Genomic DNA, 24,490 nt, shown 5'->3' with positions numbered 1-24,490 from the left:
AATTAGGATTGGCAATTCTAAGCAATACAATCATAAAGTGAACAATCGTGTGACCAAGTTCCAGCTGTGATGGTTAACCAAATCATCCACATTAAGTGTGATAACATGTGACCATAACTTGTGACGTCCTTGCTGGCTTCCCCATTGACTTTGCTTGTTGGAAGCAAACTGTGAAGGTCGCAAATGGCAATTGCACGACAACGGGGCATTGTAACTGTCGTAAATGCACACCAATTGCCAAGCGCTCGAATCGCAATCGCATGACTGCGGGGATGCTGCAATAGCTGCAACTTTAAGAAGAGGTCGTAAGTCTCCTTATTCAGTGTCAATGTAACTTTGAATGATCACTGAATGAATAGTCAGTAAGCAAGGACTGTATGTTTAATGCTTACATCATATTTTAGAATGCTTAAAGCAGTATCTTGCAGAACTTTAGCTATCACTATTGGTATTATTTTTTTACTAGAAGTTAAGAAAGTAGCTTGCCTAACCCCCAACTAGCTAGTTCCTCACAGAAAGATCACAGAAATTAGCAATTTGACTCATTCCTCACACACTAGTGCACACTACAAGAAATCTAAACTGTTAAGTTGTTAGTAAGCAAACATTCATTTCATACCATCATTGTGCTCCTGTTCCAGGCTTTTCTGAAGAATAGTAGGCGTCTCTGAAGAAATGTTAAATTCAATCTTCTTGATGCCTATGGTTTGTGGCTGTTCAAACACATCTGAAGGTGTCAGTGCTGGGTGCAAATTACTGTTCAAAACACAAGATGAAGTTCATTTAATTTTTTTTGCTAAACAACATTTACCCACATCTCCTAACCATTTTACATTTCTCTGAAAGCACTTTCATCTTTTATACAATAGTAGGCAATTAAGCAATCTAGTATCTTTCAGCTGACATTCCTTTCTGAACTAGCTTTGGGTGCTACAGATTATTTGGAACAATCTAATTTGAAAAATTAAGATATACAGGTAGCCCTGGACTTGCAATTACAATAGAACCCCGAATTTTGGTTGTAAAATTAAGTGACTGGTCATTAAGCCAGGACTAACTTGTAATTGATTATTTATCAATGAAATTTAGAGACTGTCTATCTCACAAAGCGACTCTTTAGCAATTGTTAGGTATAACATTGATACCAAATATGGTTTGGGTGAATAAATATATAAAACTTAGATATCATGGTTTAAGTGCTTATCACTTTAAGCACAATGCAGCAGGCAATTAGCCGATTAAGGGTGCGGTTAGAAGTTACAATATAAGGAAGCATTAGAAGCTGGAAAGCTTACTGTGTGTTACTGCGACTAACTGTGTCTTACTGCGACTAATTGTGAGTGCCTGTGACTGAACTGTTCTTGTTTGCTACTGTTTGCTGATTTACTGCGTAATTCTACTGTTCTACTGTTTGAACTTCTTGCTGAATATCCAGCGTTTGTTCCTCTGGAGAGAGGCACCGGAGGAGGAGAAGATATCTTTATCAGCTGATAAAGATATTGCAAGGACTCTTAACTTGGACTATACTAGTGAGTCTTACTGGATGGAAATACTGTGAATGACTTAATGGACTGAATGACAATGCTTTAAACTCTAAATGGATTAAAAACTATTTAAACTACAAAGAAGTGTTTGTGTTCAGTGTGTGTATACTCTGGGGCCCTTCCGCTCTCGTTTTGGCTGCCTGGTTTGACTACTGCTGCAATACTCTGCTAGGGGTTAATCCCCAAACACTAACATTGGTTATGGGCCCAGCAGCATAGTCTAACTAACCAGGATATAGCAAAGAGAGTTGGTGTGAGTTGCACATTACTGTAAAAACAAACTGTTTTAATTAGTTTAAAATAGTCAAAATATCTGAAGAGTAATGGCACAAGTAAATTTGTCACAACTGTCCATGATATCCAGGCTGGATGGAACAAACTATGTTTCATGGTCAATGAAATGTAGTTTACTTCTACAGAGAAGGTTTGTGGGACATTATAGCAAACCCACCAGATGTGAGTAGCTGGGATCCTGCTGATGATGATGATAACGAAAAGTTACAAGACTTTAAACTGAAGAATGAGCAGGCTTTATGCATCATAGGACTGACTCTCTGTGATCAGCAGCTTGTCCATATTCGTGGAGAAGAAAATGCTGCAAACTGCTGGGAGAACCTCAGGAAGATTTATGTTCGGGACAGTGTAGGAGCACATATAAATCTTACACGGAAGCTTTTTCGAACGCATCTTCAGAGGAATGGAGATATGTTAGTTCATTTAAACTGTATGAAGAGCATTTTTCAAGAATTGCAAGAAAAAGAGCTTATATTTAATGAACTGCAACAAGTCTACATCATATTATCTTCATTAGATCAAAGCTATGATGACTATGTGGCTTCGTTAGAGGTATTGCCAAAAGAAAGCCTCTCATTAACCGACATAACAGGCAGGCTATTAGAAGAAGCCAGAAGAAGGCGTGAGCGTGACGAGCTGAGAGAAGATAAGAAAGAAGAGAAATTATCTTCAAAGCCTGTAAGAAACCAGCTAAGCAAAGTACAGCACCTGGAAGAAGAGAATTTATCTTCGACGGCATACACAATTAAAAAGTGTTTTAATTGTGGAGGCAGAGGACATCTGGCAAGATTCTGCAAAAAGAGAAAAAGCCAGAATATAAAAAAGCCAAAGAAAGCATTTGAACTAGTCACGTTTAGCAACTCTGATGTGAAGAATGATCTATGGGTGGTTGACAGTGGCGCATCCCACTGCATCACAAGAGATAAGACAAAATTTATAAAAATGTCTAAAAGCTCTCAACATATATCTCTTGCAAACGGCAGGAATCTTAACGCGAAAGGTGAAGGTCTTGCACATTGTCCGTGCATAAACCAGGATATAAAAATGCTATATGTACCGCAACTAAAGTTTAATTTGCTTTCAGTAAGGGTATTAGATAAATTAGGTTATGTAATTACTTTTAAGGATAATAATTGCATAATTGAAAAAGATAACAAAAGGGTAACTGCAGCTTTAAATGGAACATTTTATGTCTTAGATAATAGTAAGAAAGGGGAGGCACAAACTGTATTTAATAATATAAAACCTCATAATGAATGTATCCATTTATTGCATAGGCGTTTGGGGCATGTAAATTTTAAAATGCTAAAACGTACAGTTGAGTTATCTGAAGGAATAAGGTTAAAACCTTGTGATAAATATTTGCGTTGTAATGTTTGCTGTGAAGATAAGAGCAAAGTATTGCCTGCAAATAGGCTAAATGGTTTTAAAACAAAAGAACCTTTAGAAGTAGTATTTGCAGACATAATAGGTCCAAAGAAACCCAGTATGGGGGGTGCTAGATATATACTGAGCATTATGGACCATTATTCTAGATATGGGTTTTGCTATTTAATGAAAAGCAAAACTGAAACATATCAACATTTTTTCAATTGGCTTAAGTTTGCTGAAAGAAAGTCTAAACGCCAACTGATAACCCTGGTGACAGATAATGGTACGGAATTTATTAATAACAAATTCCAGAACAGACTTAAGGTAGCTGGAATAGAGCATAAGAAGTCTGCTCCATACAGGCCAGAACATAACGCTTTTATTGAAAGAAGAGGCCAAACACTACAGGCAATGGTTAGAACAATGTTAAATGATTCTGGGTTACCTGATTCTTTGTGGGGGGAGGCTACAATGTGTGCTAATAACATATTGAACAACGTTGTTAATACAACAACAGGTGAAATACCATTTACCAGGTGGCATGGCAGGAAACCTGACCTAAGTTACCTGCACACATTTGGTGCACCAGCATGGGTGCATATTCCTGCACAACTCAGAAAAAAGGGCAACATAGAGCTAAAAGATTTTTCTTCGTTGGTTATCAGGCAAACCATAGGGCATATAGATTTTGGGAGAAAGGCACATCTAAAGTGTTATGTAGTGCTAGTGCCCAATTTCTAGAACATGAAGGATGGGAGAAATTAGAACAGGATGCCAATAAAGATGTAATTATTGAATCCTATAGAAATCCCATTAGTTATCCCTGTAACTTTAAAAATAAAGTAAAGAGACAAATACAGGATGAAATAGTGCCCATAAAGGAAGAAACAGATTCAATAGCTGAACAGGATGAGGAAGATGAACAGGTAGTAGTTCAACAAAGTCCTCCTGTAAGCCCTGTAATTCCCAGAAGAACTACACGTGTATCTAGACCGCCTGATAGGTACCAGGCTAACACAGTGTGCCAGATTAATCAAGTTCCTAATTCTGTAGAAGAAATTAAAAAGTATCCTACTAAGGAAAAAAGAAAGATGGTATGCAGCAATGAATAAGGAACTGAATTCATTAAGAGATATGAAAGTGTATGAAAATGCCAAATTACCTGTAGGTAAGAAGTCCATTGGCTGCAAATGGATATTTAAAGTAAAAACAGATAAAGATGGTAATTTAATCCATAAGGCAAGGTTAGTAGCCCAAGGTTTTAGGCAGAATGCCAATGACTACGATGAGGTGTTTGCACCTAGTCTTAAGGCAGCAACCTTGAGGGCAGCTTTAGTGTGGGCAGCTAGTAAAAACTATATAGTTAACCATCTAGATGTGGAAACTGCTTACTTGCACGCCCCATTAAAACATACTATTTATATGAAAAAACCTGTTGGTATTAAAAGTGAAAATAAGGATAATAATGATTGTTGGTTGTTAAAGAAAAGCCTCTATGGTCTAAAACAATCAGGCTATGAATGGAACCAGTATATTGTAAAGGAACTAAACAATATAGGATTTAAAGCTGGTTTAGCCGATCCATGTCTGTTTAAGAGAGAGACAAATGGGAAAGTATCATTATTATTACTATTCACAGATGACATTGCATTGATTACTGAAACTAATGATGAAGCAAATAAAATAATAGCATCATTAGGAAAGAGAATAAAGATCAAGCAATTAGGGAGATAAAGAAGTATCTCGGTTTGAATATAAAGAAAACACGGAAAGGTTTTAAGATATCTCAGGAAGATAAGATAAGCAAATTGCTAAAAGATTACAAGATGGAGCTTTGTAAGCCAGCTAAGACTCCAATGAGTCAGGAGTTTAGCAACACTGATGAACAAAGCCCGGAGTTTGATAAGGTGATTTATCAATCTTTAATTGGTAGTTTGAGTTATATTAGTAATTGGTCTAGACCAGATATTTCGTACTGCGTGAATCAGTTGGCTAGATTCAATTCTGCACCATGTGAAAGACACTGGAATGCAGCTAAGAGGATATTAAGATATCTTAAAAAGACAATGAATTATTCATTGTATTTAGAACCAAAGGGTGATTTAATTCTGAGTGCTTATGCAGATGCTAGCTTTGCATCAGAAAGAGACACTAGAAAGTCGACTTCAGGAACAGCCATAATGCTGGGTAAGACATTAATAGGCTGGAAGTCAATAAGACAACAGCATATAAGTTTGTCTACTATGGAGGCAGAATTCTCCTGTTTATCTCTGTTATGTACAGAATTAATAATGTATAAACAAATGTTAATTGATATAGGTATAACTGTGGATTATCCTATAATTATACATGAAGATAATCAGGCAGCAATTCAAATGGCCACAAATATTGCAGTAAAAACAAGGAGCAAACATACAGATCTAAGATACCTAAACGTGAGACAATCTGTAAGAAGTAAGATGATTCAGCTAGAGTACTGTATGTCGGAGGACAATTTAGCTGATAATTTTACTAAAGCCCAAGGTGCCAGTAAGCACCAGGAGAGTTGTGAAAATTATGGGGTTAGATTGTAAAGGTATTATATATTTATTTCACCCAAAAGGGGAGTATGTTAGGTATAACATTGATACCAAATATGGTTTGGGTGAATAAATATATAAAACTTAGATATCATGGTTTAAGTGCTTATCACTTTAAGCACAATGCAGCAGGCAATTAGCCGATTAAGGGTGCGGTTAGAAGTTACAATATAAGGAAGCATTAGAAGCTGGAAAGCTTACTGTGTGTTACTGCGACTAACTGTGTCTTACTGCGACTAATTGTGAGTGCCTGTGACTGAACTGTTCTTGTTTGCTACTGTTTGCTGATTTACTGCGTAATTCTACTGTTCTACTGTTTGAACTTCTTGCTGAATATCCAGCGTTTGTTCCTCTGGAGAGAGGCACCGGAGGAGGAGAAGATATCTTTATCAGCCGATAAAGATATTGCAAGGACTCTTAACTTGGACTATACTAGTGAGTCTTACTGGATGGAAATACTGTGAATGACTTAATGGACTGAATGACAATGCTTTAAACTCTAAATGGATTAAAAACTATTTAAACTACAAAGAAGTGTTTGTGTTCAGTGTGTGTATACTCTGGGGCCCTTCCGCTCTCGTTTTGGCTGCCTGGTTTGACTACTGCTGCAATACTCTGCTAGGGGTTAATCCCCAAACACTAACAGCAATGGTGCAGATATTACTTCAAAATTCATTTTCAATTTTTATTCATTGGGCATAATATTGAGGCAACTTTACTTTTTTATTAACCCAAAAGGCAGCTGAAATTTCATGGTTTTTTTCCTTGAAAATGTTTCTCCAAGAAGCTTTGCCTGTTCACCCAGAACACAGCACCTCCAGGACAACCATGACTTGGATGACTGAGAATCTCCAGACACTTTTCATTAAAGAAAACATATTTTTCTATGGTTTTAATCACTCTTTTGAATATTCAGGATAGTTCAGAAATACATGCTTGTGGGGGGGAAAAGTATTCAAGCATGAGAGCAAGTGTGTTAACTCCTGAGACAAAAGTGAGACAGGCTTTCATTATTATAATCAGGTATTCTAAAACCTGTAAATAAAGTTGCTACTCAGAAGAGATAAAATTGCGATCTCTGTGTACTGTAGAAAAACTTTTCTGATTGAATATTTGCTTGATTCAGCGAATCAAGAAGCTGAAATATTCTATGCCTATAGTGCTTAGAGCTAGTAGACCTGGAAAATAATCCAGGGACAAGCAGGTGGACTAGGGAATTAATTTAACTGTTATAGTTCCCCTGTGAATCTACAGGCCACACAGACAGAAGTTTAATACTGGGAGAGAAATCAAACTCAACCCATTGTTTTTCATGAGCAATTCTAGTTAAAATATTTTTGTCCCAACAGAAGCCACTGTACGCTAAATTAACCTTCAAATGCTTTCTACAAAACTGTGAGCTACAGCCTCATGTTAAACATGAACTTTATGCACGCTATAAGTTATTGCTATTATTTTAAAAATCCATATTCAATATTTTTTTTCAAAATGAGCTTACGGTGATTTTTCTTCAATTCCCACTGAGTAAAAACCCAGGAAATAGAAAATAATATACATTCCTTACGATCCACATCAAATACACAGTATATTATGATGGGTTTCAATTTCATGATCCAAGTACACCCAGCTTGCCTTAGACTTTCAGGCCAATTATTGGCTACAGAATAATATGGCTAGGCAGACGTTCAACAAAACAGCTTTCTTAATCATTTAATGTACATATCCTAGGAGAAAAATATGCTATTTTCTATACAGAAATATAAGGCACAGTGTTAGGGTTTTGGAATTAACCCCTAGAAGAGTATTGCAGCAGTAGTCAAGCCAGGCAACCAAAGGAGAGCGGAAGGGCCCCAGAGTATACACACACTGAACACAAACACTGTTTGTAGTTTAAATAGTTTTTAATCCAGTTAGAGTTTAAGCATTGTCATTCAGTCCATTAAGTCATTCACAGTATTTCCATCCAGTAATACTCACTAGTATAGTCCAAGTTAAGAGTCCTTGCAATATCTTTATCAGCCGATAAAGATATCTTATCCTCCTCCGGTTTCACTCTCCAGAGAAACAAACGCTGGATATTCAGTAGAATTACGCAGTAATCAGCAAACAGTAGCAAACAATAACAGTTCAGTCACAGGCACTCACAGTCAGTAATCACAGTTAGTCACAGCAACACACAGTAACAGTCAGCAAGCTTTCCAGCTTCTAATGCTTCCTTATATTGTAACTTCTAACCGCACCCTTAATCGGCTAATTGCCTGCTGCATTGTGCTTAAAGTGATAAGCACTTAAACCATGATATCTAAGTTTTATATATTTATTCACCCAAACCATATTTGGTATCAATGTTATACCTAACATACTCCCTTTTGGGTGAAATAAATATATAATACCTTACAATCTAACCCCATATTTTTCACAACTCTCCTGGTGCTTACTGGCACCTTGGGCTTTAGTAAAATTATCAGCTAAATTGTCCTCCGACATACAGTACTCTAGCTGAATCATCTTACTTCTTACAGATTGTCTCACGTTTAGGTATCTTAGATCTGTATGCTTGCTCCTTGTTTTTACTCCAATATTTGTGGCCATTTGAATTGCTGCCTGATTATCTTCATGTATAATTATAGGATAATCTACAGTTATACCTATATCAATTAACATTTGTTTATACATTATTAATTCTGTACATAACAATGATAAACAGGAGAATTCTGCCTCCATAGTAGATAAACTTATATGCTGTTGTCTTATTGACTTCCAGCCTATTAATGTCTTACCCAGCATTATGGCTGTTCCTGAAGTCGACTTTCTAGTGTCTCTTTCTGATGCAAAGCTAGCATCTGCATAAGCACTCAAAATTAAATCACCCTTTGGTTCTAAATACAATGAATAATTCATTGTCTTTTTAAGATATCTTAATATCCTCTTAGCTGCATTCCAGTGTCTTTCACATGGTGCAGAATTGAATCTAGCCAACTGATTCACGCGTACGATATATCTGGTCTAGACCAATTACTAATATAACTCAAACTACCAATTAAAGATTGATAAATCACCTTATCAAACTCAGGGCTTTTTACATCAGTGTTGCTAAACTCCTGACTCATTGGAGTCTTAGCCGGCTTACAAAGCTCCATCTTGTAATCTTTTAGCAATTTGCTTATCTTATCTTCCTGAGATATCTTAAAACCTTTCCGTGTTTTCTTTATATTCAAACCGAGATACTTCTTTATCTCCCCTAATTGCTTGATCTTTATTCTCTTTCCTAATGATGCTATTATTTTATTTGCTTCATCATTAGTTTCAGTTATCAATGCAATGTCATCTGTGAATAGTAATAATAATGATACTTTCCCATTTGTCTCCCTCTTAAACAGACATGGATCGGCTAAACCAGCTTTAAATCCTATATTGTCTAGTTCCTTTACAATATACTGGTTCCATTCATAGCCTGATTGTTTAAGACCATATAGGCTTTTCTTTAACAACCAACAATCATTATTATCCTTATTTTCACTTTTAATACCAACAGGTTTTTTCATATAAATAGTATGTTTTAATGGGGCGTGCAAGTAAGCAGTTTCCACATCTAAATGGTTAACTATATAGTTTTTACTAGCTGCCCACACTAAAGCTGCTCTCAAGGTTGCTGCCTTAAGACTAGGTGCAAACACCTCATCATAGTCATTGGCATTCTGCCTAAAACCTTGGGCTACTAACCTTGCCTTATGGATTAAATTACCATCTTTATCTATTTTTACCTTAAAAATCCATTTGCAGCCAATGGATTTCTTTCCTACAGGTAATTTGGCATTCTCATATACCTTCATATCTCTTAATGAATTCAGTTCCTTATTCATTGCTGCATACCATCTTTCTTTTTCCTTATTAGGATACTTTTTAATTTCTTCAACAGAATTAGGAACTTGATTAATCTGGCACACTGTGTTAGCCTGGTACCTATCAGGTGGTCTAGATATACGTGTAGTTCTTCTGGGAATTACAGGGCTTACAGGAGGACTTTGTTGAACTACTACCTGTTCATCTTCCTCATCCTGTTCAGCTATTGAATCTGTTTCTTCCTTTATGGGCACTATTTCATCCTGTATTTGTCTCTTTACTTTATTTTTAAAGTTACAGGGATAACTAATGGGATTTCTATAGGATTCAATAATTACATCTTTATTGACATCCTGTTCTAATTTCTCCCATCCTTCATGTTCTAGAAATTGGGCACTAGCACTACATAACACTTTAGATGTGCCTTTCTCCCAAAATCTATATGCCCTATGGTTTGCCTGATAACCAACGAAGAAAAATCTTTTAGCTCTATGTTGCCCTTTTTTTCTGAGTTGTGCAGGAATATGCACCCATGCTGGTGCACCAAATGTGTGCAGGTAACTTAGATCAGGTTTCCTGCCATGCCACCTGGTAAATGGTATTTCACCTGTTGTTGTATTAACAACGTTGTTCAATATGTTATTAGCACACATTGTAGCCTCCCCCACAAAGAATCAGGTAACCCAGAATCATTTAACATTGTTCTAACCATTGCCTGTAGTGTTTGGCCTCTTCTTTCAATAAAAGCGTTATGTTCTGGCCTGTATGGAGCAGACTTCTTATGCTCTATTCCAGCTACCTTAAGTCTGTTCTGGAATTTGTTATTAATAAATTCCGTGCCATTATCTGTCACCAGGGTTATCAGTTGACGTTTAGACTTTCTTTCAGCAAACCTAAGCCAATTGAAAAAATGTTGATATGTTTCAGTTTTGCTTTTCATTAAATAGCAAAACCCATATCTAGAATAATGGTCCATAATGCTCAGTATATATCTAGCACCCCCATACTGGGTTTCTTTGGACCTATTATGTCTGCAAATACTACTTCTAAAGGTTCTTTTGTTTTGAAACCATTTAGCCTATTTGCAGGCAATACTTTGCTCTTATCTTCACAGCAAACATTACAACGCAAATATTTATCACAAGATTTTAACCTTATTCCTTCAGATAACTCAACTGTACGTTTTAGCATTTTAAAATTTACATGCCCCAAACGCCTATGCAATAAATGGATACATTCTTCATGAGGCTTTATATTATTAAATACAGTTTGAGCCTCCCTTTCTTACTATTATCTAAGACATATAATGTTCCATTTAAAGCTGCAGTTACCCTTTTGTTATCTTTTTCAATTATGCAATTATTATCCTTAAAAGTAATTACATAACCTAATTTATCTAATACCCTTACTGAAAGCAAATTAAACTTTAGTTGCGGTACATACAACATTTTTATATCCTGGTTTATGTACGGACAACGTGCAAAACCTTGACCTTTCGCTTTCAGGTTCCAGCCGTTAGCAAGAGATATATGTTGAGAACTTGTAGACATTTTTATAAATTTTGTCTTATCTCTTGTGATGCAGTGGGATGCGCCACTGTCAACCACCCATAAATTATTCTTCACATCAGAGTTGCCAAACATGGCTAGTTCAAATGCTTTCTTTGGCTTTTTTACATTCTGGCTTTTTCTCTTTTTGCAGAACTTTGCCAGATGTCCTCTGCCTCCACAATTAAAACACTTTTTAATTGTGTATGCCGTTGAAGATAAATTCTCTTCTTCCAGGTGCTGTACTTTGCTTTGCTGGTTTCTTTCAAGCTTTGAAGATAATTTCTCTTCTTTCTTATCTTCTCTCAGCTCGTCACGCTCACGCCTTCTTCTGGCTTCTTCTAGTAGCCTGCCTGTAATCTCGGTTAATGAGAGGCTTTCTTTTGGCAATACTTCTAACGAAGTCACATAGTCATCATAGCTTTGATCTAATGAAGATAATATTATGTAGACTTGTTGCAGTTCATTAAATATAAGCTCTTTTTCTTGCAATTCTTGAAAAATGCTCTTCATACAGTTTAAATGAACTAACATATCTCCATTCCTCTGAAGATGCGTTCGAAAAAGCTTCCGTGTAAGATTTATATGTGCTCCTACACTGTCCCGAACATAAATCTTCCTGAGGTTCTCCCAGCAGTTGCAGCATTTTCTTCTCCACGAATATGGACAAGCTGCTGATCACAGAAAGTCAGTCCTATGATGCATAAAGCCTGCTCATTCTTCAGTTTAAAGTCTTGTAACTTTTCTTTATCATCATCATTAGCAGGATCCCAGCTACTCACATCTGGTGGGTTTGCTATAATGTCCCACAAACCTTCTCTGCGTAGAAGTAAACTACATTTCATTGACCATGAAACATAGTTTGTTCCATCCAGCCTGGATATCATGGACAGTTGTGACAAATTTACTTGTGCCATTACTCTTCAGATATTTTAACTATTTTAAACTAATTAAAACAGTTTGTTTTTACAGTAATGTGCAACTCACACCAACTCTCTCTGCTATATCCTGGTTAGTTAGACTATGCTGCTGGGCCCATAACCAATGTTAGGGTTTTGGAATTAACCCCTAGAAGAGTATTGCAGCAGTAGTCAAGCCAGGCAACCAAAGGAGAGCGGAAGGGCCCCAGAGTATACACACACTGAACACAAACACTGTTTGTAGTTTAAATAGTTTTTAATCCAGTTAGAGTTTAAGCATTGTCATTCAGTCCATTAAGTCATTCACAGTATTTCCATCCAGTAATACTCACTAGTATAGTCCAAGTTAAGAGTCCTTGCAATATCTTTATCAGCCGATAAAGATATCTTATCCTCCTCCGGTTTCACTCTCCAGAGAAACAAACGCTGGATATTCAGTAGAATTACGCAGTAATCAGCAAACAGTAGCAAACAATAACAGTTCAGTCACAGGCACTCACAGTCAGTAATCACAGTTAGTCACAGCAACACACAGTAACAGTCAGCAAGCTTTCCAGCTTCTAATGCTTCCTTATATTGTAACTTCTAACCGCACCCTTAATCGGCTAATTGCCTGCTGCATTGTGCTTAAAGTGATAAGCACTTAAACCATGATATCTAAGTTTTATATATTTATTCACCCAAACCATATTTGGTATCAATGTTATACCTAACACACAGTATGTTCCCCAAATATGATCTATAATATAGGCAGGCAAAACTGGCTTAATGTGCTGTACGATGGTCAACAAGCAAATAGATTTTCATTCAAGATATCCACAAGGGTACAATGAGGTTTACTGTTAATTGGCATTAATTTTTGTGTCATACCTGGGTGGAGCAACTAAGGAAACATTTAATAAATCCTTTAACTTTCTTTTTTTTCTTGCATGACGCTGCTTTGTTGGCATGGGTCGCTTTGGCTGAAGTGTTGCTAGTTCCATCAATTTTGAAAATCTAAAAATTGAATACATAGTTAACTTGTTATATCTGTATAGAAAAATGAATGTTTTTAACATCTTCTGAGATATTGTTTTGAAGGAGGAGACGGAATAAGGAAATTCTTGTGTAAAATGTTAGTGTTTTTCTAAGAGATTGTGATAGCTATAGCACAGAAACTAAAAAGGTTAATTGTAGCTTTATGTTTATTTACCAGCTTGCCTCTCCCATACTTGAAAGTCCAAGATAACGGAAAATCTACAAAACGGTTCTGATAAAACTTAAGCATGGGGCCTACTCTTTTTCATTTGCAATTTCTTCTCTGAATCATATAATGATTCAGTTCAGTGCAGGGTCCCAAAAGAAACAGAATCACTCAATAGACATGGATGATAAACCAAACCTGCCCCATTATAATAAGTCTATCAATCTCTCTACAGTTGGTACCTAACTAGCAGGATTGGGTTTGTATGTTGGGTGCAAAGAAAGCATAAATCATATGACTTAAGTTCACAGTAACCAAAGGCAAAAAACTGAACTGCAGTTCTATGCATATATTTGAAACAAGTTGATTTTACTGCTTTCAAGATTGTATAATGCTGCCTGGTCATAGGCTGCAGACATTTCAATAAAAGAACGTATCTCCAAAATTTGCTATCTTTAGGCTGAGAGAAACTAAACCTTGCACCCAAAAGATAGTACTTCGCTGCAGTCTTATCAACCTTTCTTTTTCTTCTTCATCGGCACTTTCATATTCAGACTCATCTTTATTTGAATCTTGGCTGTCGTCGTCTTCAGGCAATGGAGGCTCCTCAGGAGGTAAAGGTGGAATAGGAGGTGGCAAAGGGATATACTCTTCATACTAAACAGAGTAAAACATAGAACGACTCATTATTAAATCCCCTTAAGTAATCATTTAAATGCAATAATGCTTACAAAAACACACACACACACACACACACACACACACACACACACACATAAACAGGATCAAAGTTTCTGCATCATATTTACAATATATTCCCAAGTGGAAAGTCAACAATTAAATCAGAATTAAGCCTGAAAGGTGACTAAGCAAAACATTCTTCTGTGTATGCACCTTTAAAAAAAAAAACACTATTTGACTGCAATGAGAAGTTGGAACAGTAAGTACAAACTGCAATTTCATATTCTCCATTTATTCTGGATTAATCAGATTAACGATACATAGCCTAATATTTGAAGACTATCAAAATTGCTCCAGTTGTTCAAGAGATGCTCCGTAGTGGGATGAGTAGTTCATATATTTCTCCACCATGGGGAAGAGCAACAGAAATAAAGACTAAAAAAGTGGTAGAAAACTCAACAAGATACTGCAAATTTGAGGTAGGTTGAAACATAGCATTTTCCTTTTTAGGGTCTGTGGCAAATCCTTTACCACAAACTACTGAAATAGGTCTCCACAATACTCTCCATTTTAAGAAAAAGTTAAAATCTCCACTACGCTCATACGGGCACTTAAATGAAAGCTAGCAGTATTCTGGTTTCTGACCGCAGGGAGAAAATGTAAATTAAAATTATACTCTATATTCACAATTGCTTTTACTCCCAGTATTGTAAAGTTGCTTACCATGGGTGGCCGTGCAGTAATTGGACCAAAAGGAGGTGGAAGATTCATTTTGTTCATCAGGTGCAGAACCTGAAATGGAATAGTAGCATAATAATCAAAACCGCCTTTCTTAAAAATATTCCAAGGGTTTCATATAATTATGCCAACGATCTTTGGAACAAAACATATTATTTCAAGCAGGGTGGTATGTATGTATGTATGTATACAGTATATACATATACATACATACTACAGATTTGTACAACTGCTTCATATTCTGCACAGCTAAGTAGAAATTTGCATTTGAAGAGCAAGTTCTGGAATTGGGGGGAAAGGTAAGGGAAGATTCTTAATGTGAATATTAAATTACCTCATTTAAGCATCTTTCAAAGGAAGATTTATAGAGATATATTTTAAAGCACAATGATCTATCAATATAATGCAACAATGCAATAATTCAGGAAGAAGGTATAAATTCCAATCATTACCCAAAAAAACAATGCAAAATGAAACAAAGTAATGGTCTGAACACACAAGAAATTGTGCCTAGGATTCTTCCAAGCTTCTAAAAATAATGATTATAAATTTGCAATTTTAAACTGAACAAAATAGGAATATTAAAACAAAATATTATTGCTCGATATTATTGCTACCTATGGTGACGTTTGAAAGTTTATATAATTTTACACAATTGTTTCCTGTTACAATGCAACTACACCAAAAGTTAATATGACTTTTAATGCTTTTGCAGATGTATGAAAGGGCTTCCTACTAAATTTTAAACTTTTCTGTAAGGCCTAAAAGGGGTATTTTCTTCTGTGTCGTTATTTCTTCTTCTGGCCTCCTAAACATGCTTACGTTATTAGGGAGTAAGGAACTGCAAGGATTGGATTAAGTTAGCCTTGGTAATCTTAGGTTGACAGGACAGAGAAGCTGGGTAATAGAGAACTTTTTTTCTCTATATTTATTAGTGGGAGAGAAGGTAACTACCCTTTGATTTTGGAAGGGATCATTTTAAATTCAGATTCATGTTCCTTTTGAGTAAATGTGGAAGTTACTAACCTACACTGAAAAAAAGAAGTGTTTCTGATCAATAAATTAGGAAGCATCAACTAATAAATAGAAACAGCGATAAAGAGTGTAGATCAGAAATATCCTTCAAAGGATTCCTTTGGGTCCGAAAAGGAATTCCAATATCTATGTGGGTGATAATATTACAGCTAAGTGTGAAACTTTCATTTTGGAGGACCAAAGACAGCAGGAATACAAAGGCATAGAAGGAATACAGTGATCTCTTACTTTATTCCCAAAGAAAACACGTGTCAATTCTATCAAATACTGAACATACACATTAACCGAATTGAATTTGTCCCTTAAAATAATAAATCATTAATAACATTTAATACCCAGAAGTAATATTTTTGCCACACTTAGGAATAAGCAGTCAATACTGTTGAATATTATATTCAAATAAAAGAAGCTATATGTACTTACCTGTACATAGAATTTAGGAACACTTGCCAAAGCATTTGCTATGTTGGCTAAGATTGTACTAGATGGTGGGGGATACAAATATTTGAGGCACGAATTTATAGGGAACGTTAACCTGTAGAACAATGAGATATTTATTTACATCCCACCTTATTATTTTTACAAATAACTCAAGATAGAAAATATATTCAACACACTTTAATCCTTCTATTTTCTCCACAACTCCTCTGTGAGGTGAGTTGGGCTGAGAGAATGACTGGCCTAAGATCACCCAGTTGGTTTCATGGCTAATACAGGACTTGAACTCACAGTCTCTTGCTTTCTGGTCAGGTGCCTTAGCGTGATTAAGCCCATTAAGCTTTCAAAGTTATACATTTGTATAGACACTGAGAAATTCTCAGAGATCAGTCTGGCCCATATAATGTATTTATTTATTTATCTGCTTCATTAATGCTGTATCTCTCTGTTTCAACTTTACCTATTTTCTATGTGAGCCTGATAAAATTCCCAGCCAATAGCCTACCAACATAGTTAAAAGAAACATTACAGGTTGTATTGTTAGTTTTGTTTGTCCTTCTTGAACTAATACCACATGAAAGCAACTTCTGAAATGAAGAGTAATTTCAGAAGCTAAAATGCTACCCCATACCCCATATTTCATTTGGTATGTTCTGGTGCGGATGTACACAAACACTAGCAAATTAAACCCCATGTAAAATCAAAATGCTGAAAAGGAAAGGTATTGAAAAAAATTAAGGAATCATGATATTCTAACATATCTTTGCAGAAATAAATTTGGGGCATCAGAATACCAAATCAACTAATGGAATCAAAGGGTGAGGTGCAGTGATGTTTTCAGAAAAGCATGTTTTCTGTTGTTTTCCAGGTATTAGATCTAATACAAGTTTTACCCAAAGAAAGTAAAAAACCCTCATCCTTTGGAACTGTTAAGGTAGAGTGATTCTGGAAAATATTGCAGTTCTAAGGGTGTAAGGGAAAGCGGTTGATCTGCAAAGCTAATACTAAGCATCCTTTACTGGTTTTGAATTTGTTTACGTGCATGCAAGTAGTTTGAGGTTACAATGAGGTTTAACACATGACGAGAACCAGGTACTAACCCATGGCTAGGAGCAATTCCATTTTCAATTCTGAGACAGCTTAGGTCTTTTTGTTCCTTCTCTTCTTTGACAGGTTCTTCAAGACTAAATAATAATAGAAATAAACAATGAATACATCAAAACATTATGTGGCGGGCTGGATTTACTCTAATATTCATTCAACAAGCAAAATTTCTAAATTGCTCGTTCATGTTATTAGTCTGCCTGAGTATTTTTTTTCTGTAAAGAAACGTATCAAAGAAAGGACAAAATACATATGTAGCAGGAAGTTATGCTATTTCTAGGAAATTATTAGTTGAGGTTGACTCAGAGACATTAATCAAATACCCAAATCAATATTTAAATTTGTTATGCTCAAATATTGAAACTCATCAATAATGTAAAATATTGCTGTAAATATAACTGGATCCTTCCATATTAATCACATGAAGCAAGCATGTGTGCACGTGTGTGTGTGTGTGTATGACAGACGGAGAGAGAGAGGGGAGGATATGTTATTAGCTATCTGCAGTATTTAGTTTTCAAGCTGTTATAAATCTACTGAGTTTAAAATGCTCACATACCTTTTGTCTTTTTCAGAAGGCTGGCTAATTGCAATACCACTCTCTTGGTCCTTTGCATATTCAACTACAAGAGTGTGGCCTAGAAGATTGAGCTGATGCAGTTTCGATAAAGTCTTAAATAAATAGAATACAACAATAAGCTAAATGAAAAATATTATTTTAAAAGAAAAGGATTGATCGTTTTTCAGGCTTTTCATGTTTTCCCCTCTTCTAATTTGCCTAGAACTGAGCACTGTAGCGAAAAACAATGTAGACAAAGAATGGTACTCCTCCACTTTCCGCCAAAGAATCCCAATTTGCTCTGAAATATGTTGAAACTGACATAAGTAAATGACATCCATATTTCTTGCTCCATAGTCCATAGAACAGACACTTTGCTTTTGATATATGACTTACATATTTGTGTAAATAATGGAGCAAATGAAAATAGCATGAACATAATTATTGGTACTGCTACATCTAAGATTTCATAGCACACCTTTCTGAAGCAATAACAACATAGAGCAAAGATTGGTAAATGCCATTTACCTCTGTCAATTTCATCTTATTTCATAGCTAATTGAGATACACCTTGAGGAAAAGTTGAATGGTACCAATATTTTTCGCCACATGTAAATAAAGCTGGATCAGAGATGAATAGAAAAAAAATGTCATCATGATTAGTGCTACTGTGCACTCTTAAATCAGAAAAATATGGAATAAAGACAGTCTTGGGTTATGACAGCAACTAGGACCAAGATTGCTGATGCTAAGTGATGGAATTGTAAAGAGTTAAAATATGTGACCCTATTATTTAGTGAAGGCAATCCTGGCAGTCCATGTTAACATGGTAACCCCACAATGCATAGGTCATTAAGTGGAAACAAGTGGGAATCTTAGCTAATAGTTGGGAGGGTGCTGAGACCAAGTGTTAGGAAGCATGGGCTAAAGTTAGGGTTAGGGATGATCCCCAAACCATCTTTTCAGCCCATTATAACTCTGAATGGTCACTGACTAAATGAACATAAGCCAAGGACTACCCGTACATGATAATGTTAAAATAAGTAATTAATAGTTCTTCCAATATCTCACGGCTGGCTATGACAGCTAGCAACTAAAATTCAGTAACATCTGGAAGGCATATCAAGCACCTGAGTGCATTTACATAGAAGTTCACAAGTCAAGCAATCATTTTTCACATTAGATTTTATGTATAAGCATAGCTATAGGAATGCACCAGGGCACCTGACCCTGCTATATGGACACACAGTGCTATACAAGTATGAAAAGCAAATCAATGGGGTAAAAAATAGTTTAAAAGCCCAATACACACCTGAGCAGCTGCATTTTCATTGGGAAAAGTTGCAAAAGCTGTATGTTTCTGAAAAATAAAGCAGGCATAAGTTTGCTTTTGGACAAAGAGAAAACATGTTCTATGCACTACAACATGTCACAAACTAAGTCCAGGTTGTTGATTCTCCCCCCAATAATATAGATAATCGTAATTGAATTCACCATCCTTTTCTGAATATTTTTGTATCTCTGATCCTTTAGAATCCCAGCCTCGCTATTTTGCTCTCTTTCTCAATCAAATTTGTTGCTTTTGTGTAATGACTCGTTAGCTTCGGGCCAGTTGTATCTCTGACACTTATAGGAGGCGTTTACTTATCAAATTTATGTTGGCGCCCATTTCATAGGTGCAACCCTGGGTGGAATACAATAAACGACGTTAAAATAAATGCATTTCTTTCAGGTAAGGAAAGAAATGCATCCAATCCAGGATATGCCATTCCTGTAACTTACACTGCTGAAAACTAGGTAACGCTTTTAAAATATAAACAACCCTGCATGCGCCAAGATGCCTCTTCCCTACCAGCCTGCCGTGGTCCGAAAGGATCCGCACTGACGAAGCCCCAAAATGCCTCAGCAACTCTTCCTTCTCCGAGGTCGTCAATACGGCGGGCAAATGTCGCACCAACAGGATCCGATTTTTCCCCGGTCGCAGCTGCTCACCACCCATCTCCGAACTAGGCACCGCCATATTTTTTTTCCACCCAATGGTGGAGAGGTTGAGGATGTGCATGCGCCTCCGTTTGCAAGATTGAAATCTCGTAGACCGAGACGCCGAGGACCTAGGAACCTCGCGAGAATTGGAACACCCTGTGGGAATAGCTTCTCAGCTCAAAGAGTTACAGTCTGTTAGCAAACTGAGAAGTAAGGAGAGGGACCGGGAAGGTTTGAATACGGAGCGGAGTAAAAGAGAATGTCTAGTTGAGAGTTGTTTTTTATATAACAGTAATATCCGCAGAGGGATGCTGTTGTCTTTTGTAGCGAGCTTCCTCAAATTGAACTCATTACTGCTTTATTCTTCTATCTCGAGATCCACGTGAAAAATCTCCCCGAAGGGGTGGGGGGAGTTTATGGACCATCAAGAACTCCCCCAAAACTTAGGGGAAACTTTCATATTTCAAAAGTTCAAAGAAGGCCCCACAACACAGCTATTTGCACCTCTCAGAGGATCCTGATGACACATAAACCTCCAGGTGACCTCAATGACCCTGTAAAAGAATGCAAATGACCAGCTCTCTGCAAGGAGTATAAATCCTTCCATTCCATACCACCCAGTCAGAGCTGAAGAAGCTTCTTGGATGAGAAGTGAAATGTCTTCAAAGAAAAACCAGAAAATCCAGTTGCCTACTTTGGGACAGCCATGACCTGGATGACCAAGAATCTCCATAGACATTTATGGGAAATGGTTTCACTTTGGTTATGTTCCAAATCCGCTGATCCTATTTGTAAGCATTGGAGCTCTAAGAAACAGCAGGCCTTGTTGATTATAAAGGCACCTGATTGCATCTGTGAGCTGAAAGCAAACCTGCTGTATATATTGATGGGTTGGCTGCTTTCCATTCAATCAATGGAGAAAAATCTGATCTTGTGAAACTAGTTCCAGGCAGGGTAGAAACATGTATGTTGGTTAGAGAAATCATGCCTTCCCTTTCTTCAATTTATGTCTATTTTTTATAATTTTTATAATTTATTTCTGTCTCCTTTAGGGAGGACAGTCCTCTTTTGAAAAGTGTCCTCCTACATGTCCTCCTTTTTGATATTTGAAGACTAACCTGTAAATCTCCGTATTTGATCGATGCCGATCCGTTGTGTGTGATGTGACGTATTTGTATTTGACATGACGATTCGTCAAGGCTTGGTACAGGGTGGCGAGATGCGATTATGAGATGCATGCGCTCCACACAGGAGAATTGTTTTGAGAGAGTGTGCAGTGCGCGAGTGGCTTTGTTTTTTTTCTCTTCAATTTATTTGTGTCCTCCTTTTCATTGTCAAAAAGTTGGTCACCTTACTAAAAGGACTCTCTGAGCATGAGAAAAAAAAATAGATTAACAACAGTTTAACTCAATAAATTGCAATCAGACCCAAAAGAAACATAAATCCATTCACCAATTACCGTGGCCTGCTCTATCTCTGCTTACAAGGCCTATGCTTTTATTAAGCTTGTTGCCATTCCATTCCTTACTTGACTGAAAGCTTCATTTACTCAACATGGTTATCTGGATTTGCATGATGCCCTGAATCAAGTGCTTGAATGACTCCTATGCAGGAACTGAGAGGAGTAGGGTCTCCAGCCTAATTAAAAGACCTTATCTGTTACTTGGAATAAAAAAAAAAAATGATGGCTTTTACACAATTTTCTTAAAATCCGATTGATGCCAAATCTCCTGATTGCTAAATAATGGTTTGTTGTAGTTGATTTGTTAGAGTCAGTTGTAGACATTTTAATGAGACAAAATGATTCTGCATGATCTTGGGCAGGTTGCTCTCTGTCAGCCCAAACCACTTCACTGGGTTGTTGTGGGGGAAATAGGAGGAGGGAGGAGTATTGGGAATGCCTGTTGCCTTGAGTTATTTTATAAAGAAAGAGTGGGATTAAAAATGTGAAATAATAAATAAGATGGCAGAACAACTTCAAGTAGAAAGGCACAAAAGTACAGGTAGTCCTCAACCTACAACAATTCAGTTAGGGACTGCTTGAAGTTACAGTGGCACTGAAAGTGACATGGCCATTTTTCAGACATGCCACTGTTACAGCTTCCCCATGGTCATGTGATCAAAATTCAGACACCTGGCAACTGGTTCATATTTATGACAGTTGTGATGCCCCAGGGTCACATGATCACCTTTTGTGACCTTCTGACCATAATCAATGGGGCAAGCCAGATTCACTTAACAGCCATGTTATTAACAACTGTAGTGATTCACTTAACAATTATGGCAAGAAAGGTCATAAAATGGGGGAAAAGATTACAACAACTGTTTTGATTAGCAACAGAAATTTTGGGTTCAGTTATGGTCAGAAATCGAGGACTACCTGTAATACCATAAGGGCACCTTTGAAAATTAAGGGCTATTCTGAGTTGAGCTCATCGCCTGGTACATTCATGACCTCAGCCTTGGAAACAGAATGGAAGTGATTTGTCATTGCCTTTTTCCAGAATGCTTTTTCCCCCAACATATCGATGCTAGAATTCCCTGATTGTTTCCCATTTAAGTATTCATTGGTTTAGCTTCCCAATCCAGACAAAATTACTCAGATGCTGTCTATCGTTCAGCCTCAAAATTATTTTTAAGATAATAAAAATGGTCCAGAGATCTATTTGGAAGAGGAAATGGGAAGTGGGGAGATATGCATCCTAAGGGGCTACAGAGCTTTGGTGGGAAACCAATTCACTAACTTACCTTTAGGAAATGGTGTTTTGTAACTAGTGACAAGACACTGCAACCCTTTTGTGAGTGTTCATAACATGGTGTGATGACCCGGGGCGTGGCACAAAGGCAACACAATCAGTTAATCAGTAAGAGTCCCTTTATTAGCTCCAACTTTGCCCCCAATATCCTGGTTACCTTCTGGCTGGAGAAAAACGCTCCCAGGAACAGCCTTTGGCTGCTTTGAATCAAGTCCAAAATGTGGTCAACAAAAACTGTAACTGTAAGTCCAATCAAGGCAAAATGAGGTAATTCATTTGGCAGGGCAGGAGCAAGAATTCCAGGTGTGAAGGCACAGCAAAACTCAACATGGTTGGAAAGACGTCAGGAACACAGATAAGCAAAGCACAAATAAACTTTCTTCCCAGGTATGGCTAATGAAGGGAATCAAGGCCCTTTCCTCCCCCATAAGCCACGCAACCCACGTTGCTCTCTTCTCCGTTCCTCCCTGTGTGCCCTAGGATGAAGAGTGGGTGGGCCTGGGTCTTCCTCTGAATTCCCTCTCCCTTGTTCTACCTCTTTCCTGCTCTGCCCAGCCGGACTTTGCCCTTCCCCAGTTTCCTCCACAGCCAACGGAGCCACACTCCCACTCCCTGTCAGCTGTTCCTCTTCCTCCTTGGATTCAGACTCCGACGGGTATGACGCATGGTTTCAGATGTGGGCGCTACCCCAAATGGTTGGAGACTTGCTTTTTCTAGGCATTAAAAAATATGGCACTGCATTAAAAAAAATATGACACTGCTGGTAGGCTCTATGAGCCATACGACTTTGAGATATGGTATTTGAAAAAACAAATCTTGAGATTCTGGCTTAGAAGTAGACAGGAATGATCCACACAACCAGCTTTCTTTCTCCGGACCAGTACATACAGGCCAATTACTACTTCTTGAGGGCAGGAATCAAACACCAGCCACTGCCCAGTCCACCAAAAAGGCAATTTCCCTCTGCCTTTAATTGCTGTGTCAGATGTACTTTCTTCAAAGTAATAAATCTCTCTTTTATTTCAGTTTGATTTCTGTGCATTGTAACATAAATACCACATCCTTATCAGACACTGGTACCTAATCGCTTTGAGCTAGTGTGTGTTTATATACAATATACATGCGTGCATACACTTCGTTGGAATTCTGAAAAGCTGGAATTCATGTTAATGAAACAATGAAATTTTGTACCTAAGTGAAATTGGCATGAGTATTCCCATTTTCCTTTTCTAGCCTAAGTGGTAGGAAAAAAAGTGGTAAAACAGTGTTTTCTTTTTCTTTTTATAGAGTCCAGACAGAACATCAGCTCACCATCATTAGCAACGAGGAGAAAGGTGTTGAAATCTGGAATGGGATTTCTTCAACAGGATTCATTTCCATCTGGTTACTCCTGGGAGTCAAGGAGTTTAAGGTTGCAATACTTAAACTCATTAGTCACAATTACAGCAAGTATAATGAAAGCATTGGGATTTACATTAAATTAAGTCGGGCTTTGTTATTCTGACAGGATGGAAAGAAGCAAGTTCAAAATAGTATTGGAGAAAATATGGAATATTTGTTTAGCTAAAGGATAAGCTTTGATGCATGGAGAAGACTGGTAAGATTGATAACCATTTGGTATATCTCGAGAAAGAAAAGAGCTAGGAAAGAAATGAATACAGTAAAAATGTTTCAGATTCAAATATTGTGAATTAAATTAGCTTCTTCGTTGATTTAATTTATATCCTGTCCTTTCAATAGTCAAAGCAGCAATCACAGTTATTTGATTAGTTTTGTAAGAGAAGTCAATGTGTCTATGTGCGTGTGAGGCAGTTGCCCCCAACCATTTTTGAACCAGGGACCGGTTTCACGATTATTTATTCTTCCACAGACCGGTACCTGAGTAACACGAGACTCCACCGCCATCGGGACGGCT

The 24,490-nt window shown here is 37.1% G+C and overlaps 1 protein-coding gene across 5 annotated transcripts in view; it reads right to left on the bottom strand.

The window, feature by feature from the left end:
- Positions 1 to 19,892, bottom strand: part of RNPC3 (RNA binding region (RNP1, RRM) containing 3) — a 31,317-nt gene extending 11,425 nt beyond the window's left edge. For all 5 annotated transcript variants that reach the window (XR_015748667.1, XM_087960747.1, XM_026671769.2 and 2 more), the window contains exons 1-9: positions 19,689 to 19,892; positions 19,149 to 19,196; positions 17,837 to 17,949; positions 17,274 to 17,357; positions 16,159 to 16,270; positions 14,686 to 14,754; positions 13,799 to 13,938; positions 12,969 to 13,094; positions 620 to 756 (exon numbers count right to left, since the gene is read on the bottom strand). Coding sequence is in view for 4 of the 5 variants with exons in the window: in XM_087960747.1 (XP_087816873.1) it covers positions 620 to 756; positions 12,969 to 13,094; positions 13,799 to 13,938; positions 14,686 to 14,754; positions 16,159 to 16,270; positions 17,274 to 17,357; positions 17,837 to 17,949; positions 19,149 to 19,196; positions 19,689 to 19,856 (997 nt within the window). In the remaining variant the exon portion in view is untranslated. The remainder of the gene's footprint in view (positions 1 to 619; positions 757 to 12,968; positions 13,095 to 13,798; positions 13,939 to 14,685; positions 14,755 to 16,158; positions 16,271 to 17,273; positions 17,358 to 17,836; positions 17,950 to 19,148; positions 19,197 to 19,688) is intronic.
- Between the last annotated feature and the right edge of the window lie 4,598 nt (positions 19,893 to 24,490).

The sequence above is a fragment of the Notechis scutatus genome, chromosome 3, assembly GCF_049901735.1.
Source record: "Notechis scutatus isolate UNSWTSFEM ecotype Mainland chromosome 3, rNotScu1.2, whole genome shotgun sequence".
Classification (NCBI taxonomy): Eukaryota; Metazoa; Chordata; class Lepidosauria; order Squamata; family Elapidae; genus Notechis; species Notechis scutatus.
The sequence above is the reverse complement of the archived record's forward strand: the minus strand, read 5'-3'. Positions and strand labels throughout refer to the sequence as shown.